General features: G+C 33.4%; 6 protein-coding genes across 8 annotated transcripts; 4 read left to right on the top strand and 2 right to left on the bottom strand.

Annotated features, from left to right (window-relative positions):
- Nucleotides 1-1,041: 1,041 nt before the first annotated feature.
- LOC136340376 (ankyrin repeat domain-containing protein 40-like) lies at nucleotides 1,042-2,866 on the top strand. The gene is made up of 3 exons (XM_066284425.1): nucleotides 1,042-1,377; nucleotides 1,437-1,756; nucleotides 2,558-2,866. Exons 1-3 carry the CDS (start codon nucleotides 1,256-1,258, stop codon nucleotides 2,860-2,862), a joined length of 747 nt encoding a protein of 248 aa, XP_066140522.1. The 5' UTR covers nucleotides 1,042-1,255; the 3' UTR covers nucleotides 2,863-2,866.
- A 207-nt stretch (nucleotides 2,867-3,073) lies between these two features.
- LOC136340366 (calcium/calmodulin-dependent protein kinase type 1-like) lies at nucleotides 3,074-6,940 on the top strand. The gene is made up of 4 exons (XM_066284411.1): nucleotides 3,074-3,438; nucleotides 3,821-4,293; nucleotides 4,395-4,492; nucleotides 4,846-6,940. Exons 1-4 carry the CDS (start codon nucleotides 3,078-3,080, stop codon nucleotides 5,030-5,032), a joined length of 1,119 nt encoding a protein of 372 aa, XP_066140508.1. The 5' UTR covers nucleotides 3,074-3,077; the 3' UTR covers nucleotides 5,033-6,940.
- A 217-nt stretch (nucleotides 6,941-7,157) lies between these two features.
- Nucleotides 7,158-8,981, bottom strand: LOC136340362 (ribosomal L1 domain-containing protein 1-like). Of its 2 annotated transcripts, none has more exons than XM_066284406.1 (3): nucleotides 8,002-8,981; nucleotides 7,757-7,942; nucleotides 7,158-7,659 (listed from the first exon to the last, which is right to left on the bottom strand). In XM_066284406.1, exons 1-3 carry the CDS (start codon nucleotides 8,777-8,779, stop codon nucleotides 7,268-7,270), a joined length of 1,356 nt encoding a protein of 451 aa, XP_066140503.1. In that variant the 5' UTR covers nucleotides 8,780-8,981; the 3' UTR covers nucleotides 7,158-7,267. The 2 variants fall into 2 exon arrangements, with proteins under 2 accessions (XP_066140503.1, XP_066140504.1); XM_066284407.1 differs by having other exon boundaries at nucleotides 7,158-7,644; nucleotides 8,002-8,977.
- Nucleotides 8,982-9,808: 827 nt separating this feature from the next.
- Nucleotides 9,809-11,218, top strand: Tsen54 (tRNA splicing endonuclease subunit 54). The gene is made up of 5 exons (XM_066284591.1): nucleotides 9,809-9,976; nucleotides 10,048-10,209; nucleotides 10,266-10,413; nucleotides 10,528-11,009; nucleotides 11,072-11,218. Exons 1-5 carry the CDS (start codon nucleotides 9,966-9,968, stop codon nucleotides 11,190-11,192), a joined length of 924 nt encoding a protein of 307 aa, XP_066140688.1. The 5' UTR covers nucleotides 9,809-9,965; the 3' UTR covers nucleotides 11,193-11,218.
- Nucleotides 11,219-11,599: 381 nt separating this feature from the next.
- On the bottom strand, nucleotides 11,600-20,444 carry Hs3st-B (Heparan sulfate 3-O sulfotransferase-B). Of its 2 annotated transcripts, none has more exons than XM_066284414.1 (5): nucleotides 20,228-20,444; nucleotides 14,790-14,952; nucleotides 14,512-14,683; nucleotides 14,186-14,453; nucleotides 11,600-13,968 (listed from the first exon to the last, which is right to left on the bottom strand). In XM_066284414.1, the coding sequence occupies exons 2-5, from the start codon at nucleotides 14,910-14,912 to the stop codon at nucleotides 13,491-13,493; spliced, it is 1,041 nt and encodes a 346-aa protein (XP_066140511.1). In that variant the 5' UTR covers nucleotides 14,913-14,952; nucleotides 20,228-20,444; the 3' UTR covers nucleotides 11,600-13,490. The 2 variants fall into 2 exon arrangements, with proteins under 2 accessions (XP_066140511.1, XP_066140510.1); XM_066284413.1 differs by lacking the exon at nucleotides 20,228-20,444 and adding an exon at nucleotides 15,408-15,654.
- LOC136340019 (U3 small nucleolar RNA-associated protein 14 homolog A-like) lies at nucleotides 15,892-21,801 on the top strand. Its single transcript, XM_066283714.1, has 8 exons — nucleotides 15,892-17,017; nucleotides 17,155-18,444; nucleotides 19,593-19,769; nucleotides 19,827-20,019; nucleotides 20,723-20,885; nucleotides 21,005-21,210; nucleotides 21,289-21,540; nucleotides 21,683-21,801. Exons 1-8 carry the CDS (start codon nucleotides 16,124-16,126, stop codon nucleotides 21,799-21,801), a joined length of 3,294 nt encoding a protein of 1,097 aa, XP_066139811.1. The 5' UTR covers nucleotides 15,892-16,123.
- The last annotated feature ends 480 nt before the right edge of the window (nucleotides 21,802-22,281 follow it).

Below are 22,281 nucleotides of genomic sequence, written 5' to 3'. Positions count from 1 at the left end.
TTTAATTAAAAATATAATATTGAAAGCATGGAATTTGTGAAGCAATTTTCTTGAAACATAAGATGAGCTATCTAAAGAATAGTTAGTGGAAGAAGTCTCATCCCAATGAATGTTCCCAAAATAATTCAAACTTTAGAGAGATTTTGGGCCACTGTATTGAAGCATTTCCCAACTTATATTTATAATGTGAACTTTTGAAGTGAATCTTACACTTTTTATGCACTTTTCTTGTATTATGTTCAGAGGCGCATCAAAGTCTAAGAAGCTTTGGAGAATGATATATCAACAAGGAGAGTTTAAGTATGATGACCAGAAGTTTACCCAATGCATAAAATAGATATTTAAATCCACCTATTTTCATTGTGAAAAGCCACAATATACCTTAAATTGCAGGGAAGGACCGGTATCAGTCCACTTATTACAGTAAATTTTATGTGTTTTTCCTTTCTTCTCAGATTGTATAATAAAAATGAATAATGGTGAGATAACCTTTATGCTAACTATTACTTAGCATAAAGTAACAAAGGTATTACAAAGAATATGCTGATTAAGCATCTCTTCTCTAAGTATAGTTACCTTCTTCTACAATGTTAAACAACCAATATTAAGTTTTCTGTCACAAGAGACATGGGGGTAACCAAGAATTTAAAAAAGGACTGAATGATGCTTGTACCAGGAATGGAAAGTACACAGGTGTATTATACATAATTTTATACACGTATAATATGCAAAGTATAATACATTTTGTTTTTTTAAATATTACGGTGGGAACTTAAAATCCGTCCATTTTCTGAAATTGCAAGAAATAATTAAAAATTAGAAAAATAACCATTGAAACTAACCTAAGAATATTAGAAAATGATGTTAATGACGTTTACTGTGACATTTTGTGACTTATAACACATTAGGCCAAGTTTCATAAAAAGCAAGGTTTAATGGAGAAGGTCTAAAGGTTAAAGGAAACTAGTTTACCCAAAGCGCACTCTCACAAGATTGAAATCAGCTCCAGGGACGAGTCTCTACATTGGCAGTGCTCGCACCGAGTGTGTAATTTCTCAACATCAGTCTGAATCTGCCAGTCTCCTAACTTATTAGTCAAGAAAAGTCAAAAGCGACAGTTTTCACTATTTTGATTTTCACATTTCCCATTCATTTCGGTGATTTCCAAACACCAGCTTCCAGTTAACTTAGATCAACCTTCTCCACTTTCCAATGGTCTTTAATTCATCACCATGTTTTGGTTTGCGTTAATAGAATGGCAACAAATATCCTAGAAGAGAAGCTCCGCGAAGCATCTTGCGTGGGCGATATTGAAGCTGTTCAAGTCCTGCTCTCTCAAAACGTGAACCTCAATTCACAAAATCCAGTAAACGGATGGTAAATATTGCCCCACTGATCCCTAACCTTACAAACTAAACCAGGATGAATCTTTAAAGGACTGCTTTACACTGGGCATGTAAAAGAGGCAATGAAAAGGTCGCCCGACTCTTGCTTAATCATGGGGCAGATAAAAATGTGAGAAATTTTAAAGGTGAAATTCCTAGTGATATCTGCATTTATTTGGCCATCAATGAGCTCCTTGGAGCTGTTGTCACTAAAGACAACAAGGAACATCAGGGAGATGATTATGAATTTGTGCCCAATTACATTCGAAATGCACCATTGAATCCTCAGGTTGATGTAGGACCTGCCGGAATCAAACAACCTGATCTCCTTAGTATGCCCAAAACTTCATTACCTGCAGCACAAAACGATGGTAAGATTATTGGATGGATTTTCCCTGCCTGCACTAAGGCAATGTAATGATGTTTCATTAACTTGCAAATGCATACACAGCCATAGCTATATTTTTATGTTAAATTACAAATTAATGTGAAATCATCAAAGGTGTATTGCTTGTACCCTTTAACATTTAAATCCTTAAAACTGCAAGTTTTTACACATTAAAAAGGCCAATCCAGTCCTCAAAAAACCATTTATTACACCTAAAATGATTGAATAACATACATGTGACTACCACAGTCCCATGCCAAAACTGCTTATGCCAGGTGATAAAGAAATTAGTCAAAAAAGATTAATAACAGCTGATGATTTTAAAAAAACCACAATAGATGTTGGAACCATAAATGGAAGTTGATTAAGCCATTTGTTGTTTACCATCAAATATCTGGCTGACTAACTGCTAGAAGAGAAATTTATCCAAGACATGCCTCTGATATTTCAATGTGTACTTGAGATTATTTAATGGTCTGGGAAATATTTTGAATGAAATTGATTCTTTAGGTGTTTTGGCATTTGCCACTTACGAACATTGAAAACATATCCTCCCAATGCTAATTAAATTTGCAATGATGCAAGAACTACTTATTTACCCTGTTTATGGCAGTGTTAACTATGTGTTAATCAAACTTGCTATGTTTTGCCTATTGGTGTGGTACTTTAGAAATTAACATCATAATCCATTTTAGGATTTATACATATTTTCAGTTCAAGTATACCTGCTTATAGCATATTCTATAAAATATTACTTAAAGGTTACTTTTTGATTTTCTTTCAGAACTCGTCCTAAAAGTGAAAGTTCAAGGTTCCTCTGACCCTGACTTCATAGAAATTGAAATCCCTCGTTGGAAACTAACTTACGACGTCCTACTTAAAGTGTGTTGTGACGAATTACAATTGTCCGAATCTCAAGTAGAACGAATTCGTAAACTCCCCAATACTCGTTTACGCAAAGACAACGACGTTAGAAGATTAGTAGATTTTCAGGAACTTGAAATTGCCTTGAAGTGTAACGCTGGTGATAAAAGTAATAATTGCTATCAGAGCATTAGTGCTTGCAAAGATCAAACTGTGTTGTATTAAACAAAGAACATATTTTTGCTTGATACACAAATATCTAAATTAATTCAGGCGATGGAGCAGTGCCGTTAGCATTATATCTTTGTACAGGAAATTAGGAGTGAGATAATCCCTTTCTGATAATAAATCCCCAATTTAATGCCTAACAACACAAACAAGACTGCGCTTAACTAAAATTAATTCGTATTTATCGCTGTAGTAGTAAAAGCGTAGATACAATGCCACTTTTTGGCAAAGACAAGAAATCCAAAAGTAAGAATGGAAGCAAAGATTTTGGGGATCGAAATATGCTCGACGAAAAGTACTTGCTTAAAGAGCAACTCGGCACTGGTGCTTTTTCAGAAGTTCGATTGGCTGAAAATAAAGAGAATCCAGATAAAATGTTTGCCGTAAAAATAATCGACAAGAAGGCGCTCAAAGGAAAAGAAGACTCACTGGAAAATGAAATAATGATATTGAGGAAGTTAAAACATCCCAATATTGTTCAACTCTTGGAAACTTATGAAGATAAAAACAAGGTATATCTTATAATGGAGTTAGTGACTGGAGGTGAATTGTTTGATAGAATTGTAGAGAAAGGTAAGTAAGAACTATTATGTGATAATTGAGCGCTAATAATGCATGTCTTGGTTGAATAGTTAGAGTTAACAGAATATGCATATCCACAAATTGTATTATTTTGCCTAGTGATGTTATATTTTACTACTGAACCACTGCATTGTATTTACATAAATATTGAGTAATGTCGTTGTTTAAAAGCAAAATTGACCGTCGCCTATCGATGACTCGTTGAACCAAATATGCAATAGCCAGAATTCTCAGACTGCCAAAAACGCTAAATTTAAATATAGATTCAATTAAACATAATATTCTATAGAAATGTGAATTGTGTCATCATGATGTACTTAAATTGAGTTGATTATTATTTTTCACGAAATTTACCTATGACTCTATTTTCTAGGCTCTTACACCGAAAAAGATGCCGCGCATTTAATCAGACAGGTACTGGAAGCCGTCGACTACATGCATCAACAAGGCGTAGTGCACAGGGACCTAAAACCTGAAAACCTCCTGTATTATAGTCCGGACAAGGAGAGCAAAATAATGATAAGCGATTTCGGCCTGTCTAAAATGGAAGACGGGGGAATAATGGCCACAGCATGTGGCACTCCCGGTTATGTCGCGCCTGAAGTTTTAGCACAAAAACCTTATGGGAAAGCAATTGATGTGTGGAGCATAGGAGTAATATCATATATTCTACTTTGTGGATATCCCCCATTTTATGATGAGAGTGATGTAAATTTGTTCGCTCAAATTTTGAAAGGGGAGTTTGAATTTGACTCACCCTACTGGGACGAAATCAGCGATTCTGCTAAAGATTTTATTAGGAATTTAATATGCGTTAATGTCGAAAAGAGATACACTTGTAAACAGGTGAGGAATATTGCAAGTAATTTTACTATCCTCAATATAATTAATAGTTTACAGCTAAAAAATAGCAAAATTTCTCAAACGAGTTATTTTGATTTCCTTAGGCTTTAGCACACCCGTGGATTTCTGGAAATGAAGCTTCCAGCAAGAACATCCACGGAACTGTATCAGAGCAACTTAAGAAAAATTTTGCCAAATCCAGGTGAGTTTCCTTTAATTCAATGTTGGTTTTCTACTTAAAGCAAATTACAATAAACCTCAGGTCGCAGTGGAAGACGATTAAGAGCTCAACCAATTCGATACAAATTCACATTTATATGTCTAAGTTCTTGCTTGCTAAGATAAGTTCCGAAACAAACATTTGTTTACAAAGTTACAATTTGGCATTGAATAATCAATATAAATGTGTATATAGGATGTACCATACTCGAGACTTTTATTAGATTTAGAAATCGACCAATCTTAGTTTTATTAGGTTTGGAGGACAAATCGAATGCCCAGTATATATGTCTCATACCTAAGTAGCGTAACTAAAACATAAATAATAATTTGCAGATGGCGCCAAGCGTACCACGCCACAACCGTCATCCGAAAAATGCAACTGTTGGCCCTGGGTAGTAGCGGAAGTCAGAGCGGTCAGAAAAGCCCTTCCCCTCAACTGCCCACTTCGGGAGAAAGTTCGGGAGGCGCAAGCGCTGACCAATCCAGAGGTAGCAGCGCGTCATCCTCTGGAAAACAATAGAATGAATTTAACTTGTAAGATATTAGGATTTTTAAATTGTTAATCTTTGTAATTCATCCCGAAAGGCATTCGGAATCTTAACTTTTGCCCCAGTGGGAGTTGGGGCGTAAATTGCGTTTCTAAACGCATTAATCTTTTAATGCTGGACTTCTATAGTAGAACAGAAAAAATTTCCTTGAAATAGCATTTGAATGCGGAAGCATAAGTAGAAGGTGGTTAACGAATTATTGTGCCATTTTTTTAAATGTTAGTAGGAAATAAACGCTTCGTCTGTGATTTTTTTATGGAACAAAATCTATATTTGTTAGAAGGGATTTTATGAAATGGACGCAGGATAACAAGTTTTCAGACATGTCAAAACCATGTTTTATAACGGAAATTATTACTGTGAAAACTGCAGGAAGTCATTTTTACTGAGGAAGCAACACATTACTTCGAAACTATCATGCCTTTAGCCGAACCAAAGCCCTTTAAATCCATACGATTTGTACATACTTCTCATGGCTTATTTCACTCCAAAAAGGACTGTCAGGTTCTTTAACCAACACTCCTATTCTATGTAAGAAATTTCTGGAGAGATTTGAGCCTTTTCCAGCTGTACTTTGATACATCTAAACACAAAGAAAAGTACAATAGATTTTATTTTTGTTTTCGTTTTCGTTCGCTGTAAAATATCTTGGAGGAAAAACGCTGATGGATCTATCAAATCGAAATTACAAAACTACCAGAAATAAAACAATTCCTCATCATCCCTAACGGACACTTAATTATTATTCAGTGACATTACTGTTTATATACTTATTGATGTTGCGTAGTTGTTGTTTTATTAAAACTACTATTAAGGTGCAACTGTTAAATTGAAACAGAAACGGAACGATATTTGTGAAAATAAGCATATCGCATTTTCTAGCTGAACCGAGAGTGCATTTTGTGATTGTAAAATTTTGTCGTAACTTGCACTTAATTGTGACCTAGCAGGTAAGATAGACTTAATAAGGCTTATAATTATTGGACAATATTATGTTCCTTAACGTAAACTCTAAGATATTTTTTGGAACTAGCACATTGAGGATGACCCAAAACGACTTAATTGGTTTGTTGAAGAATTGAATAAGTATTTTATTGCATTGAAGTGTGTGATGATAGGTACCTACCACTATCTACTATGTAGAGACCAGATTGCTATAGTTATATCCTGTGAATAGATATAAACGATTTAATTCATTTCCTCCATAAATCATTATAGAAACATATGGTCATCATCCACAAAACGACTTGAGTATATGGCTTTAATTTATTGTTACATTTCGTTCTGACACTAGCCAAAACATTGTTGGTCCATTTTAGTGTAATACTAGGAATAAGTGCAAATATTCTAAATTTTTAAGATTACTCAGAAATCTATTGCATTCCGCTATATCTGTGGTGTTTTAAGACGCTAATACATGTCCAAATGTTCCGTTATTGGTACGTTCTTTTGTTACTTAAATCTAGAGATTTTAAGTTAAAATTCTTAGAGCCCCTTCCGTAGATAGTTGCATTAAATGCATTGTACCAGTAGATAGCCAATTGGTTCAAAACTATAAGTGTTCAGGGCGAGTTTGTTTATTTGATTAAACGTGTGTAAAAGAACTTTTCTCGAATGCGAACAAGCAAATTGCCTTGTACACTTGCCATAAAATTCTTGTGATTTTAGTGAATCTCGAAACGATGTTAACTAATATCTATATAATATTTTTATTTTTTTACACAGTAGCCATTTAGTTGGGGGATAAACTTATCTGGATCTATTGTATTTACTCATAAAAACGTACGCTTTGTATATTATGGTAAAATACGTTGTCTCGGTCTAATTGAAACTGTCCGATCTACATGCGATTGAGTGACAAATATACAGTTAAAACATAATCCAGTTTTTATTATGTATATATAGGGTCCTGTTATTAAAAGAAAATATCCGCGTGATTTTCATTCGCTTTGACATAGTTAATAATCCGCAAATTCTCAGAACTGTTCTTTAAAAGTTATACCGAGGCTTCTCCAAAAATAGTTACTTATAACGTGTGGTAATATAATTAATTTCTATACGGCATGAAAATGAGGAGCAAAGATTAACCAACACTAATGAAAATATTGCTTAATATCTTTTATTAAACAAACATACATTAATAAACAATACAATTATATATGTATGATGTAAATAAGGTGTAATAACATCACTATTCTAACATAGAATTATTGTGATGCTATTGTCTTATTTTTTGTTAAAAGTGACTTCCTAAGTGTTTTGACTCCTGCTTTCACTTTCTTCTCTTTACTAGTTCCTTTTATTTCATATTTCCCTAACTTGCCTTTAGGTGCACCTTCACTTTTTTTGTGCTTAATCTTCCTTTTTTTACCAACATTGGTGTTACAATTGTCCTCATTTTTTTTTACATAAATACCGCTAGGTTTCTTTGCTTTCAAATCCGTTTTCTCCTTTTTTAATTTCATGGTTGGTTCTACCTTCTCTTCAGTTTCTGAAGAAATAATAATATTCTCTTTTTTATCAGTTAATGATGGTTTGGAATTTACTCTTTTGCATTTATTTCTTGAGATATTTTCAACTTGGCCTAGAATAAAAGAATCTAATCAATATGGTTATCTGGGGTAGTAGTAGTAGTAATAGTAGTATTATTAGTAGTAGTAGTAGTAGTAGTAGTAGTAGTACACATGCTAACTTACTAGGCTTATCCTCTTTAATTTGTTCTTCACTTTGCTCATTATTTATTTTATGCCTTTTTAATATTACTTGGCCATTTGATTTTACAATCACATCTGTATTGTACATGGTAGTTAGCTCTCCCCTTTCAGTTGATAATTTTAGCCTCTTAGCAGTCACTATTGGTACTTTTATATCATTTGGATTACCTACAAATTAATGTTCAAAGTAGTTGTTAGACACATTTTATAAATCTCAAAATACTTACTAAAAGACACATACACTGGAACGCTTGATCCACTAGGAGTATACACATACAAACTTCGAATGTTAGACATTTTCCCTGGAAACTTCTTTCTTATAAAATCAACCACACTATAAACATTTTCTGCAAGTTTTTTAATTTTCATGCCACTATGACCAAACTGAACTGATTGGCTATCACTCTTAAAATTCATACAAAAATATGCTCTTTTCAATGCCTGCTCAATATTTGTCTTCAAATTGGTGACTTGCAATCTTATTGCAATTGGGACCTTACGTTTTTTGTAGAAAACTTTGCCACATTTGTGAACTACTTTACCACTAATTCTACCATCGACCAGGAACAGATCATAAAGATCTGCTAATCGGTTTTTCAACTCAAATGTGTCATATTCCGTTCGAAATTCGTGGAAAGTCATTATTTTCTTAATGCCTGACACACCTTTGTTTCTCAACAAAGTATCATAATGCTCTAAATGTCGCTCATGCTCTTTATTGGGTATTCCTTTTACATCTGGGACAATAAGGCAAATGTCAGCTCCTTCAGGTAATGGTGAGTTTTTCAATGGTATTCGGAACAGCTGTTTTATAGAACCTCGAGTCTTTGGAACTTTGAAGGTGTTTATTTGAAGGAATAATGGAAATTTCTCATTAAAAAGCTGCTTTTGAAGCTTTTCAGATTGCGAAGTACCTTTAATAACCCCTTTAACAGCGTTTTTAACATCATCAGCTTTAATTTGAAGCTCAGGATCAGAAATGGAATTTAACTGCGATTCCTTCATCTTCAAATCACTTTTCGTTGACGATAAGGGATATATAAATTAAGAACTAAGGAAAAACAGCTTTATTTTTTCTTTCTTGCCCAGATACTTTGTATAGTAACAATTTTTTAAGAGAGAATAAGAATACAGAAACCAAAACCAAATGGTCTTTGAAGCTAAAGCAAAAATGTTCAATTTTTAGGGTTAGAAAATTAGCACGTTGTTTGAAATTAATCAATTAATATTGACAAACGACATACTTCAAACAATACGTCAATACAAAGATTTGACCTGAACTGTTCAAACTACACTACATTAAAAATAACTACCGCGCGATTAAAAAAATTTTGGTCAAGTAAGCTTTGGAATTATTTGACACCAAAGCATCTTTGAAATATTTTACGTAATTTCCAACAAACAAATGAAGGTAACTTAAATATGAGTCTGTTTACCTTTATTATTTGTTGAATTTAATTAAAACTAGTTTTTTTTAAGATACACAGACTTGTGCGATGGTTAGATAAAGATTTCTAAGCACTAAAAATGATATTTACATTTAGACATATAGCCTATATGGTTGAGTCTTATTTCGGAATGGACAATTCATAAATGCAAACTGGGCGTTTGAAATTCAATCCTGTTTTTTCAGTATTTATTGTAAATTGGGTAAGTAAATAAATATTAATTAGATTTAATTATGTTTCATTGTTTCATGACCGCTAGTAAAGATTAAAATTTAAACTGAAGTTAACAAAATTTTCTTACGTTCAAGATTACGTAGAACATATTAAAGACAGACGAGTTGGGTGTCGAATAGTATGAAAGTTTAGTTGACCGGAGTCTTTTTTAAAGGCACGGTAGACATTTTAGGTCTCCTATACTTCTTGCAAATAATTTCAAACAAGACAATTACACTCAACCTCAACTCAGTTGATCTCTATTAGCTAATTGAGTCAAAATAAACTTAACACTCACACTGAAATATGGTTTGTGAACGCTGACCTTGACTGCAGACACACAATTACAATGACTTTGACAAATTTGGTTAAACACCCAAAAAAGTAATCTGTAAATAAATGTTTTTCGCAGAGCATTTACGTATTTTTTTATAATATTTATAATTTAAATAATTAATGAAATAATAAAAAAGATTTGTATTTCTCACAAATTACTTAAACATTAAACTAAAATTACTATAGAACATAGAATGGATGAGCTGTAAGTACTATGTCCAATTCAATTTGAATTAGCTTCAATAACACCTAATAAATGTATTTCTGCCCTTTAAGAGTTACCAAGTGCATACAAACCCACAAACACCCCATAGTAAAGTTAAATTTTCAACAACAGAAATTTTTTCTGTCTACAAAGACCCAAGAGGAACTAAAACTTGTTGAAGAATGTAGAGAGTATTTAAGAAAAATATTAGCTCAGGAAAGGGTAGATAAAAGGTGGGTAACATAGAGATTTGTGAACTTAAAGGAAAGATAAAAATTTTTTTTTGAAGATCAAGTCGTGTTTTGTCTACATGGATCCATACAAAAAATATCGCCCATGTGGTTAAAGTTACAAAAAATCTTCTAAAATACTTTGGTTTTCAAAATAAAGATGGGATATTTTTATATCCAGAGGAAATGTTATTCCTTCTGGAAATGGTACATGAATTATTATTATATATTTTTTTAATTAAGTCTAATAATCTCTTGCCATTTTCCATTCAACTCCACAATGCTTTTACCAATCACTTACTTTAACCAAAACTTTTCTAGAACCGGTTGGAATTAAGGTCAAATAACATTGTATCAAGTATAGAAAGAGCTTACAATCTGGTACTAAATACCACAGATATTTCATTGAATCAGTACCACATTTACAAGAAATTAGCACTGTTGGGCTACAAACTAACCCGATGTGAGCAACTCCACAAAAAGCTTTCCAATAATAAAAATAAACTTTTAAAAAGAGAAATTGAAGACACTGATCTCCATAGTAATAAAAGAAGAAAATCTGATTTTCCTGCAAAAGATGAGAAATTAGCACTGCAACATAATGATAAAGTGGAATATGACAATGCTAAAAAAAAACCGTTTACGGCTAAGGAAGCAAAGTATGTGTCTAGGATATTTGAGGATATTAGAGTTAAAATGCCAATGAGTGGATGCAATTACATGGATTGTGAAAAACCAGATTATTATGTCTTTAATCCTAAAAATGCAAATAAAGCGCAACCAAACCTCAAATTGTTTATTTGGTATGCTTATGATGGAAAGATATTATTAAAGAAATTGTTAATAAGGTCTTTTACGTTTTTAGCAAAAATAACCTATTGGACCACAAAGGTATTAATGAAGAACCCAATATCTTTGCTACCTGTGACGACGATGTTACATTTTATACTTTATATAATATTACATTGCCTTTTATAAATTACTAAAATTATATAAATATGTTTAAAACGCATTTGTAGTTTACTTTTTCTTCACTTGCATTAAAGTCATTATTCGAATCTACTCTAAACTAAATTTTACTCATAGTAAAAGACAGCAGCAGAGTCCTTTGTATTTATAATCTAATGTAAAATGTTTCAATATGACGTCATTTATATGTTATCATTTTAAGCATATCTTTTTTATATGAAGTCTTTAAATTTTTGGTCAAACCTCTCCTCAAGACGGAGTTTCACTAAACAATTAAAACTTCGTAACAGGAAAACAAAAAAGCAAGGAGGTATGTTTAGCTCCTAGTCGTTCTTAGACAAATCAATTTACCAAATTTGCGTACGAAATTTATCGTATTCACTATCAAGAACTAATATAACCCATCATGAAAAAAAAACAATAATCCAAATATTTATAATTTTATTAATTACAACAATCACTAACAAAAACAATAACAATTATATATGAAAACAAAACAACATAAAATTACTGAATAAAACTATATAATATTACTAACTTAATTAATACCGCACCAAAAATTAATTCTACTAACTTGATATGAGTATTGTTACTAAGGCCAGATTATTACTTCAAAATTTCCCCAAATCTAGGAAAAACTTGCACAACTTGGTAACATCGCACTGTATGATGCCCGAAACTTATCTTTCCTAATTGTACAGGTTGCATATGGACAAAAAATGCTACTCTTTTTGAAAAAACTTCGGTATAAACTTATTAGAACATTTCTGGAAATTCATAAGTAACGCACTTGAAATCATTATATAAGAGAATGGTGCGCTGTGAGAGATTTAGTAAAGTAAAAGTGCCTTAAGTATTTCAAACTTGCTTAAGTAATTTGCATGCTTTTATTGTTATTGTTGTTGCGATTAAATTAAGTTTGTTAGGACTTACAAAGATTAGAAAAGAGCCTACTTCACTTAAAGTGGAAGGTATGAGAAATGTAACAGTATAAAGAAAATTAATAATGCATCAGGGCGACTATCAAAAGGAGCATTATTAACTTGAATATTATATCATTTATATAACATTTTTCGGGTCATCATTCGCATCTACTCCAGACTACATTTTACTCATTGTCAGTATTATTTACAGTTTTTAATTATGACGCTAACATATTTGAGCAACTTGGCCTTACACTATGTATTACTCTCTATTTCTGGTAGATATTTCTTGAACAAACAGTACACTTCAGGGCTACATCCAATCGATTTTAAAGGGTAAGTATATGCATATACCACATGTTAAATACTTATAATTATGTTAATTAGCAAAGGCAAAATTAAAGCAAAATATCCAATAATAAATGAAACCCACTAAGGTATAAATCATAAAATTTTATGTCCACATTATTATGCTCAACATCGAAGAAAATGTCCTTACTATGAAAAAAAGGAACTTTTTATTTGGTTTTTTAAGTGACTATAAAATTTCCTCAGAGCTCGTATGGATTTCACATTATCCTATAATGCACATTGAGTCATTATAGGACACTATAAACTGCACATATAAGGCAAACATTTATTAAACCTACCTATTGCTGTTCGAGACTACTGTTAGTATTGGTCCTCCATGGCACTTTTGTAACAAAATGCAATAGTTTAATAAGCAATTAATAAGACTTATGTATAGCCCTTTAAAGGATGAATAATTGAGGAGAAAAACCCTAAAAAAAAATTATTCATTTTTTTGAAAAAATGTTTGAGTGAGTGTTACGCATTTACAGGAAATTTAATTAGAAGTGAATGTAGTGAATATGAAGTAATAAAATTACAAAGTGAAATTATTGCATTATTGCTTAATTTGCATCGATAGATATTTTTGCAAATTCTAGTAAAACTGCAAAAGGCACGAAAATATTATAAAAAACTACAAAATTTAAAAAATAATTTAAATTTGATGTCAGAATTCATAGTGTCACATACCCCGTGAGCCACCCCATATATTATTTCTTCTTTCAAAGATGCACACTCCTACTCGAACATTTTCTCCAAGAATAATTGCTGGAATTTTACATGAATATATTTGCCGCATCTTGTATGTGACAATTCATACGCATGCAAGTTGAAGACTTGAGAAAATACTCTGGACGGCATTTAATATCCAACATTTAAGCTACTTTTTCGTATATCAATTTGGCACATTATTTACTGGTAACGTTATAAAATGGCAGCTGAATATCAGGAAATTTCTGATATGTATGGTATGCTTGCGACTAGATTATTATTTTTCTCTATCTATATATATTATAGAATTTTTTAAGTTCCAACTTGAGGTTACGGCCACCCGAAATTAATCCCAGTCATCTGATAAAATCGCATATTAAACGGCCTATAGAAGTCCCTTAATTTTTGCAATACCAAAGGATTCACAAAAGGATGACTACGGCCCTTAGTCTTCCCCAAACAATGAGGAACACTATGGCCTTCGCTTTTAAACAAGCAAGGGAAACCTTTGGTGGTGTTAAAATAGAAATGCTTCTCGGTAACCACCCGCTTTAAACCTAAGAAATTCTGCACTCTTTTCAGCTCAATGGCTGGATCTAATATTAACCTTTCGCCGCTGATAAACAGTAGCTGAGATAAGGGGAAAAATTTCAACCATCTGGTGAGATATTTGTAATAGAGACCTAGCTTGATGGGGCCCCATGAAGTGTCAACTATAGTGCCTATAGTTCCATTTACGAAGACTAAATCCTCGAAACGTTTCATTTCTGGCTTTTTAGAGGCTGCTTGGGTGTAATCGGAAATTGCTCTGGAAATATTTTATTCGTGTTCAAACGGATGGAAAAACAAATTAATGTTGAACCAAATAATTGATGTTGCAATACTAAAATTTAACGGAATTATGAATTTTTTTTTCACAATTTAGAAATAGAAACTTCTTTCATTGCTTCCGTTAAAGTTGCTAGCCCTTTTATAATTTGGGCCTTAACGTCTTTCCTGAATGTTATCAATATCATGATACTTACCTTGTGACTGGATCTCGGACAACCACAAGTAACTTCGTCGACGGATTCATCATTTGGACCCTACGAGCCGCTTCTTTAGTTATAAAATACGACGGAGTCTTTTCAATTGTAAGTTGCCCCTCTAAAGTAGGGGGCATGTGGTTTCTGTACCATTGGAAACCTTTACCATAATTTTTGTCAAAAAAATGGACTTCGCTGCCGGCGGCTCTAACATCCGGATGAATGCGAATAAATTCTAATAAGGCCCGAGTTCCCCCCTTTTTTACTCCTTAAAGAGCTTAGAAGTTCAAGATCTTTCAAATATCTATTCTGTATTTGACACTTACCAATGATTAGTGCACTTGGTAACTGTCTTTCTGGGCGCAGCCCTTGTTCTTTAAGTAATCTATATTTTGGTGATATATCAGTTTCATTTGCTTCCAACAGAGATACTACACGAACAGATGTTGAATATTGAATCAAGGGCACTTCATTCACCACTACGGGATTATGAGTCCACTGAAAAAGATGTCTTTACTGACTGATTTGAACATCAGGACAGGTCCAATAAGTTTAAATGTCTATTGAGACTCGACACTTATATGTGTCTGAATTTTTTGCTTACCTTGGGTATACTTTTTGATATGTTAGACACAAGACATGAATTGAATAAGAAAGTGATATAAAAAGAAATATTTGCTAAGACTAATAAAGCAACTAGGATCTTCTTAGATACTGGAAAATCCATGTACTACTGTAACAGGATAACTGAATTTGGCTAGAGAGATCTGAAAAAGAAAAAATGAATAACTAAATCTACTACTGACAATATACATATGATCTAAGACAAAACAGATTTCAAAATCAAATCAAATCTACACAGTTTAAAATTAGATGGATGGAGTGCTCTGAATAGTGGAGAGCAAATTCTTTTATAATAAAAGCAGTGCTATATTAAAAATATGATCAGAAGGGTCTTGATTTATTATTGAATGCATAACTTTTAAAGAAGAAAATAAAAATATAGATTACACCAATCACCTAGCATTGGGTTGAAACATTAATAGTTACAAAGTATCCTATTCCCAACAGCATGTTAAGAATAGGATTAATGAGAAAACATGAAATACGTCTTTGCATGTTACAAAAGTATTACTATTAGTACATGATATAATCCTAAATTCCAGAAGAAAAGTTGGTCAGTTTGTTCAGTCTATATGGACCAATAGATCTGTTCACTTACTTAATTCGACTTAATTCTCATTACTTCCGTCATAACTGAAGCCTGATCAGGAATGAAATGTTAAGTTTTAACGTTTAAGTAACAAATATTGAAGTGGGGCAGGAAAGCCTGCAAAAACACATTTTTCATAACTCTTGAACGGCAAACTGGAATGCGGAAATTAAAACGAAAATAATATGTAAACACTACGTATTATTTGAATTGTAAATCATAACATAGAATCAGCTGATTTTGAGTATTAGGTTTCTTTGGAAAAATTGGAATTGAGAAGGTAGTTCCCATCGTACATAACATCCTTGATATAATGACAAATTCGATTAGTTTCCTGGTGAACGATATTAACGTTCGTCAGAGTAGAACTAATTGCCCTTTTCAACAGCAGTATTGATTGTACCCATTAAAATTTAAGTTTAAATACATCAATTCTCATGACAAATTATAACCTTCATTTATTTTATTAATTCTGAGGTCTATTGAGAAACTAGCTTCCTGCTCATTCCTACATTAACTGCACTCTGCACTTAGTGCAGTTCTATTAAACTTTGATAGTAACTCAAAACAAGTCAATGGTTTATACTATAGCTAATTATTTTTTATTCCATAACCTAAAAATTCGACAAATGTAAACATAACTTCAAAAATACTTCCAACGGGCACATGTTGAGTTTCACTTTAAATTAGAAATAATAAAAGTACGATTTTCTCAAAATTGCACTATGAGTGATGATAGTGATTTCCAGTATTACGATGAAGACGAAGGAATAGACGATACTAAACACAACAAAATTGTGGAAAATATTTTGCATCTCAACAAATCTCAGCACTTAAAAAAGCCTTCAAGAACTGAACCCTCTTTGCAAATATCTGAATTTAATTTAGTTAAATCTGTTAATGAAAGTCATGGTTTAGTAGACATTGAAAATTTAACTAAGGTATTAAGCTCCAGAAAAAGGCATCTTGATATCACCAAAAAAATCGAAGCAACCAAAAAGCGTACACATACTTTACCCAAACCCTTAGAAAAGCCTCAGTCTCAACGAATTAAGAGATCTGTAGGTTATGAGAGAAATCGGTTTTTATTTGATAGGTGGGAGGCCTTTGTTACTTCCAACCGAGCACAGGCACATCAATCATTTCCTCTTGGTAAAATTGAAAAACTTAAAGTTCAAGCAAAGGAAGCTGAACATTTTCCTAGCACATGGACCTTCAAGTCAGAGCTTGAAAAAAGACTAGAAAAATTAGAGCCAAAGATTGAAGAATATCATGTAGAAAATGAAGAAGATAAGAATGAACTACCTTTGACATTGGAAGAAATGAAGGAAAAGAGAAAAGAGGCAGCTAAATTGAGAGCACATCAAAGTTATAAGGAGGCGAAAGCTAGGAGACGAAACAAAATCAAAAGCAAAAAATATCACAGGATTTTACGAAAAGAAATGATTAAGGAGAAATTAAAGCAGTTTGAAGAATTGCAGAAAACAGACCCAGAAGCAGCTCTAAAGAAATTGGATGAAATAGAGAAAGCAAGAGCTCTTGAAAGATTTAGTTTAAGACATAAAAGTACAGGGCAGTGGGCTAAAAGTAAACAGGTTCGAGCCAAGTATGATAAAGAGGTAAATAAGTTTTTTTGTAATTTTGATGAAAAAAATTTACTAATTGCATTCTGCAAAATTCTTATTCAAACATTTTGTTTAGTAGTAACTCACTTCAATATTTTAAAAAACAACAAACAATTTTTTTTTATTTCTAGAGTCGTCAAGTTCTGGCTCAACAACTACATATCAGTCGAGAATTAACTCAAAAGCAGAAGGTTATAAGTGACTCTGAAGATGAAGGTTTTGCTACTGAGGAAATTGTTGAACCAACCATTACCAATACCAATGACAATCCTTGGATTAGTAAAACGAAACCTGACAAAGAGGTTAATGAGTTTTTGAGTGAATATAAAAAATATTGGGCTGAAACAAATCATAATAATCAATTGAGTAAAAATGACAAAGATTCCAACACTGAAGTTAGGTCTATAGGAATAATTGAAAAGGAAGTTGTTAAACAAAATGGTAATGGTAACAAAGAGCCAGGAAAGCAGTTGTCTACTAAAACTAAATTTAAGAAACAAAAGAAAATAATTTCCCAGAAGAAAAATCAGACAAATCAGTCAGGTGATTGGGATATTGAAGAAATATTTACAGAAGCTGAAAATAAATTAACCAGAAAATTGCAGAAGAAATTAACAAAGAAAACTTGCATTAAAAAAGGAAAAAAACTGAAGAAGATGAAATCTAAATCTGGTAAAGAACCAAAGAAAACGGATTTAACTATGTCAGCACAGAAGAAGAAGCAGATTATAGACGAAGAGATGATTGAACAACCATTTAATGTCAACCAGGAACCTGATCCAAATGCCCCTCTTGCTGCCCTGAAAAAAGTCCTTACTAGCGATATATCCAGCCCACCTATGAAATCTTCATCAGAGGAGATCGTTGCTGAAAATTTCAAAAAACCAAAAATGACTAATTTATCTTCAGTTCAACCGGATTTAATTATGGAATACGAAAACACTGACGAAAATGATCAAGCGAACGTTATTATGGAAGCTTTAGAAGACGATGACATCTCTGCAGAATTCACAAAGGAAAAAAAGTCCGAAGTGGAAAAAGACAAACCAAAAGATATCGATCTAAATCTACCTGGCTGGGGCTCCTGGGCAGGATCGGGAATCAACCCCAAAAAACAGAGGAAACGGAGGAGGTTCATAGTTAAAATGCCTGAAGTTTTACCGAGAAGGGACGATAATAAAGGCTCATTGATCATTAACGAAAAAGCAGCCGCAAAAATTAAACCACATTTAGTGTCTGAACTGCCTTTCCCTTTCAGTTCAGTAAAGGATTTTGAGGCGAGTATTCGAGTTCCGATTACCAATACGTTCGTACCGGAAAAGGCTTTTAGAAGATTTATAAAACCTGCAGTAACAACAAAGATGGGAACCATCATAGAACCTGCTCATATAAGTCACTTAATGGAAGGAATTTCAAATAAGTAAAAAAATATATTTTCATTTGTTCACATAGATTTTGGTTTGGATTTGGACATTGGTTTATTGCTGTGCTAATAAACTTATCAGGTATTCAAGCTTCGTGGAAGCGTTTAAGTGCTAGTAGGTTTCTTCCTTTCCACAGAAACAAATATGGCAAAGTTACAAACAGATTAATGATTTAAACGTTAGTTGTACATAGTGTTCAAAATTTGATTTTATTTTACTATTGCAGGTTGATTATTATTGTAAACATAATTAATAATAAAAAGTAAAAATAATTAATATACCGAGTGTTTATTAAATATATGATACCTTGGCCACCCCGATCTCCAGACTTATTCCCAATCGAAAATATCTAGAACATTGTGGGGTGGAAGATTTATTTCTTCCTCTACAAGACTTAGTGGTGCTTTGTACAGACAACCTAGAATCAAATCCCCAAAAGGACATTGATCATCCCATTGAATCGATGCCTAAATGTGTCCAGGAATGCATAAGACAACGCGAAAGGCCGACATATAAAGTTTTTTTTCGAATTTTAAGCATCGAAGATGTTCTTATGTATGTCAGTATAAGAAAAAAGATTGAAATCAATCATTTTTACGGGGTGTTCACTTTTCTGTCACGCAGTTTATAGGACACTCAATATAAGCGATTCTGCCAAGAATTGCTATACTTCCTTCAATTTTAACTGGATCTTTAAGTTTGAAGATATGTAAATGATGATTTTCTCTTTGGTAGAAAGCAAAAGAATACAAAAAATATTCATTCAAACAAGCACGCGATGCGGTTTCCGAGCTCATTCACCAGTGTTTCCAATCTAACGTTTATTGGAATGTTCTTGCAAGACTCGCATAAAAACCCCAATAAATAAAAATTACATATAATTCTTTTAAGAGAGTTGTTTACGGGCGATGATTGGAGTTCATGAAGACCGTTTAAGTCGGTATCCACTTTCTTCTCAAGGCTAAGTGAGAGAGTACCTGCAGTTCTTAGCGTGTTGGTGAAATCACCTGACGCAATCACCAACCTCGTTCTCAAGTTCACTTTTACTTTTTCGGCAAAAATTATATCTGTTTAGTGAGTAGACGAACTTTGGCGCCTATGCCTTATTGATCTTGTCGCTCTTTAGTCGGGAAATTTATTGGTAGTTAAGGCGGTGCGCTTACTTAGTCAAAACGATTGCGGGTGCCTGTATCTGTGAACAGCAAGGGAAGTGTAGTTTGGCATTAACAAAAATATATGTATCGGAAATGAAAGTAGCTGCATGTGTTATATCACTCATTTACGTAATTACAATTAAAGAGTGCGAATCGCTCGTCGACCAGGTAAGACTTGAAACTATGTGCGAGTAAATATTGGTTGATTAAATCGTGGTTTTTCAGGGGAAATCGAACTATCTTAATACAACGCTTCGTCAAACCAGCGACAGACAAGGGAGGATATTTTTTAACTTGTTTAATTTTGCAAATCCGTTGGGCGGAAGTTCGAATCCTATATTAGGTGATGATGTTAGTGATGTGAGTGATAGCAGTGATTACGACGATGATAAGGGCGAGACCAAAAATTGCACGTGCGGTACGTAGCTAAAGGCATTTTAATCATATAGTAAAAAAGGACCCAAATGGGATGATGGCAAACCGTTTACCATTCTACTAGAGAAGGAAAATCTCTCAGGTTTTAGGAAAAAAAATTCATTGATGTAGTGAGTAAAGAGAGCCCTAAGTATGTTTGACTATAAAATATCATCACATGTCTAATGAGGCCACAATTCATGGTTACTTACCCAACAAGTGCAGAAAGTCATGTTTTATCGTTCATTAATCTGTCAGCCTGCCCATCAAGGACTACATGCGTACAGCAAGCTATCGGAAACACTTTATTCGGTGGGGCACAAAATAGGGAAGGCTTCTTCCAGCATAAAGGTTCTCTTGCTCTAGTTGCCTTGTTAAAGAGCATTCCATAAGTTAAGGAGCCAAGCGATGCCTTTATGGCTCGGAGAAACCCTACGTCACCTAATGGATGAGTCAAATCTGTGCAATATAACGAAGCTAAAATGCAAAAATGCGTGCCAGCAGGTTCCTCAACATCCTTTTTCCATTTTGACTTGAAAGTTTTTTCCTTTGGTAAACTTACCACTAACTTTTCCTAATTAAACCTGTGATAAGTTCAAACGCTCGTAATCTCTTACTTCTAAACTTATTTGCTCCATTTGTTATATTTACAGGGTGATAGAGCCAAATTCTCAACGAAACTAAATTGTGAAATTAACAAATTTTAGAGTGCGGAGTGTCCAATCACGAAAATCGGATCGTGGGCGGTCGTCCAACTGGAATAAATCATTATCCCTGGATAGCCAGAATGGTCTACGATGGTCACTTTCATTGTGGGGCATCTCTCGTTTCAGAAAATTTCGTTTTGACTGCTGCTCACTGTGTAAGAAAGTAAGTTAAATTTATAATGGAGACCCGAAAGTGAAAATATAGTATAGGTTAAAGATATATTATATAATTTTTATAATACAACTTATATATAATTTGAGATTTATAATTTTATATTACAGATTAAAACGATCCAAAATAAGGATCATCCTTGGAGACCACGACCAGTCCACAACCTCAGACGTTCCGGCTAAAATGAGGGCAGTTTCTGCAATTATAAGACACAGGAACTTCGACACGGACACTTATAACCACGACATTGCCCTTTTGAAACTGCGAAAGCCAGTAGAATTTTCAAAGTTTATTAGGCCAATCTGCTTACCTTCGAGTAAGTACTTAATTTACTTAGTTATTAGGTAAGCAAACCCGTATCACTTTCATCAACAAATATGTACTTAAATTGCAGGTATCGATCCTGCTGGGAAACGTGGAGTGGTAATAGGATGGGGGCGGACCAGTGAGGGCGGTTCGCTGCCCAATATAGTACAAGAAGTTGAAGTGCCAATATTAACTTTAAGTCAATGCAGAGCAATGAAGTACCGCGCATCGCGCATAACAAGCTATATGGTTTGTGCCGGGAAAGGAGCGATGGATTCTTGCCAAGGAGACAGTGGGGGACCACTTTTGGTGCACAGTGGTGATAAATATGAAGTCGTGGGTAAGAGTTTTTTTGTGCTATATAAATCTCTACATACTCTGCATATTTGTGCCAACCTGAACCCATGTGAACACGGACAATTTTTTTAATTTTGAGTTTTAAAAAATCTAATAAAAATTCATTATTTAGTTTCCTCTTCTAGGTATTGTTTCGTGGGGCGTTGGCTGTGGGCGACCTGGATATCCTGGAGTCTACACAAGAGTTTCCCGGTACCTCAGTTGGTTAAAGTTAAACATTGATGATGATTGTATATGTACTTAATAAATGATATATTTTTATAGTTACTGCGACAACTGCACATTTTCTTACATATTTTTTGAAAAGAAAACATTTTTTTTCTACCACATACAGCAAAGAAAAATTTTCATGTTTTCCTCGATTAAACACGGCAGGTCTCTCTCTATATATGATAACAGCCTGACTTTGACACATTTCACACTGCATGCATGAATTAAGTAATAATATGCAAATCTTGCTAAAGCATAGTTGAGCAGAAATGTTTTGGTATACCCTGTATTATCCATATGAAATACACCTTTTTTTGTACTATAGATACAGGATGTTTTGGGAGGACAGGAAAATGCTTTAACTGTGCGTTCAGGAGTTCAAGTTGAGACAAGTAAACTAATGCGTTGTAGTCCGATGACTTAAAAAAATCTAATCTCTCGAATACCCTAAACTTTTAATCTTTGGGAATATGTCGAAATAATATTTATTTATACGCAGTGGCTCGCACAAGGG

The sequence above is a fragment of the Euwallacea fornicatus genome, chromosome 7 (genome assembly GCF_040115645.1).
Source record: "Euwallacea fornicatus isolate EFF26 chromosome 7, ASM4011564v1, whole genome shotgun sequence".
Classification (NCBI taxonomy): domain Eukaryota; kingdom Metazoa; phylum Arthropoda; class Insecta; order Coleoptera; family Curculionidae; genus Euwallacea; species Euwallacea fornicatus.
Note: the sequence above shows the minus strand (reverse complement) of the source record. Positions and strands in the feature narration are given on the sequence as shown.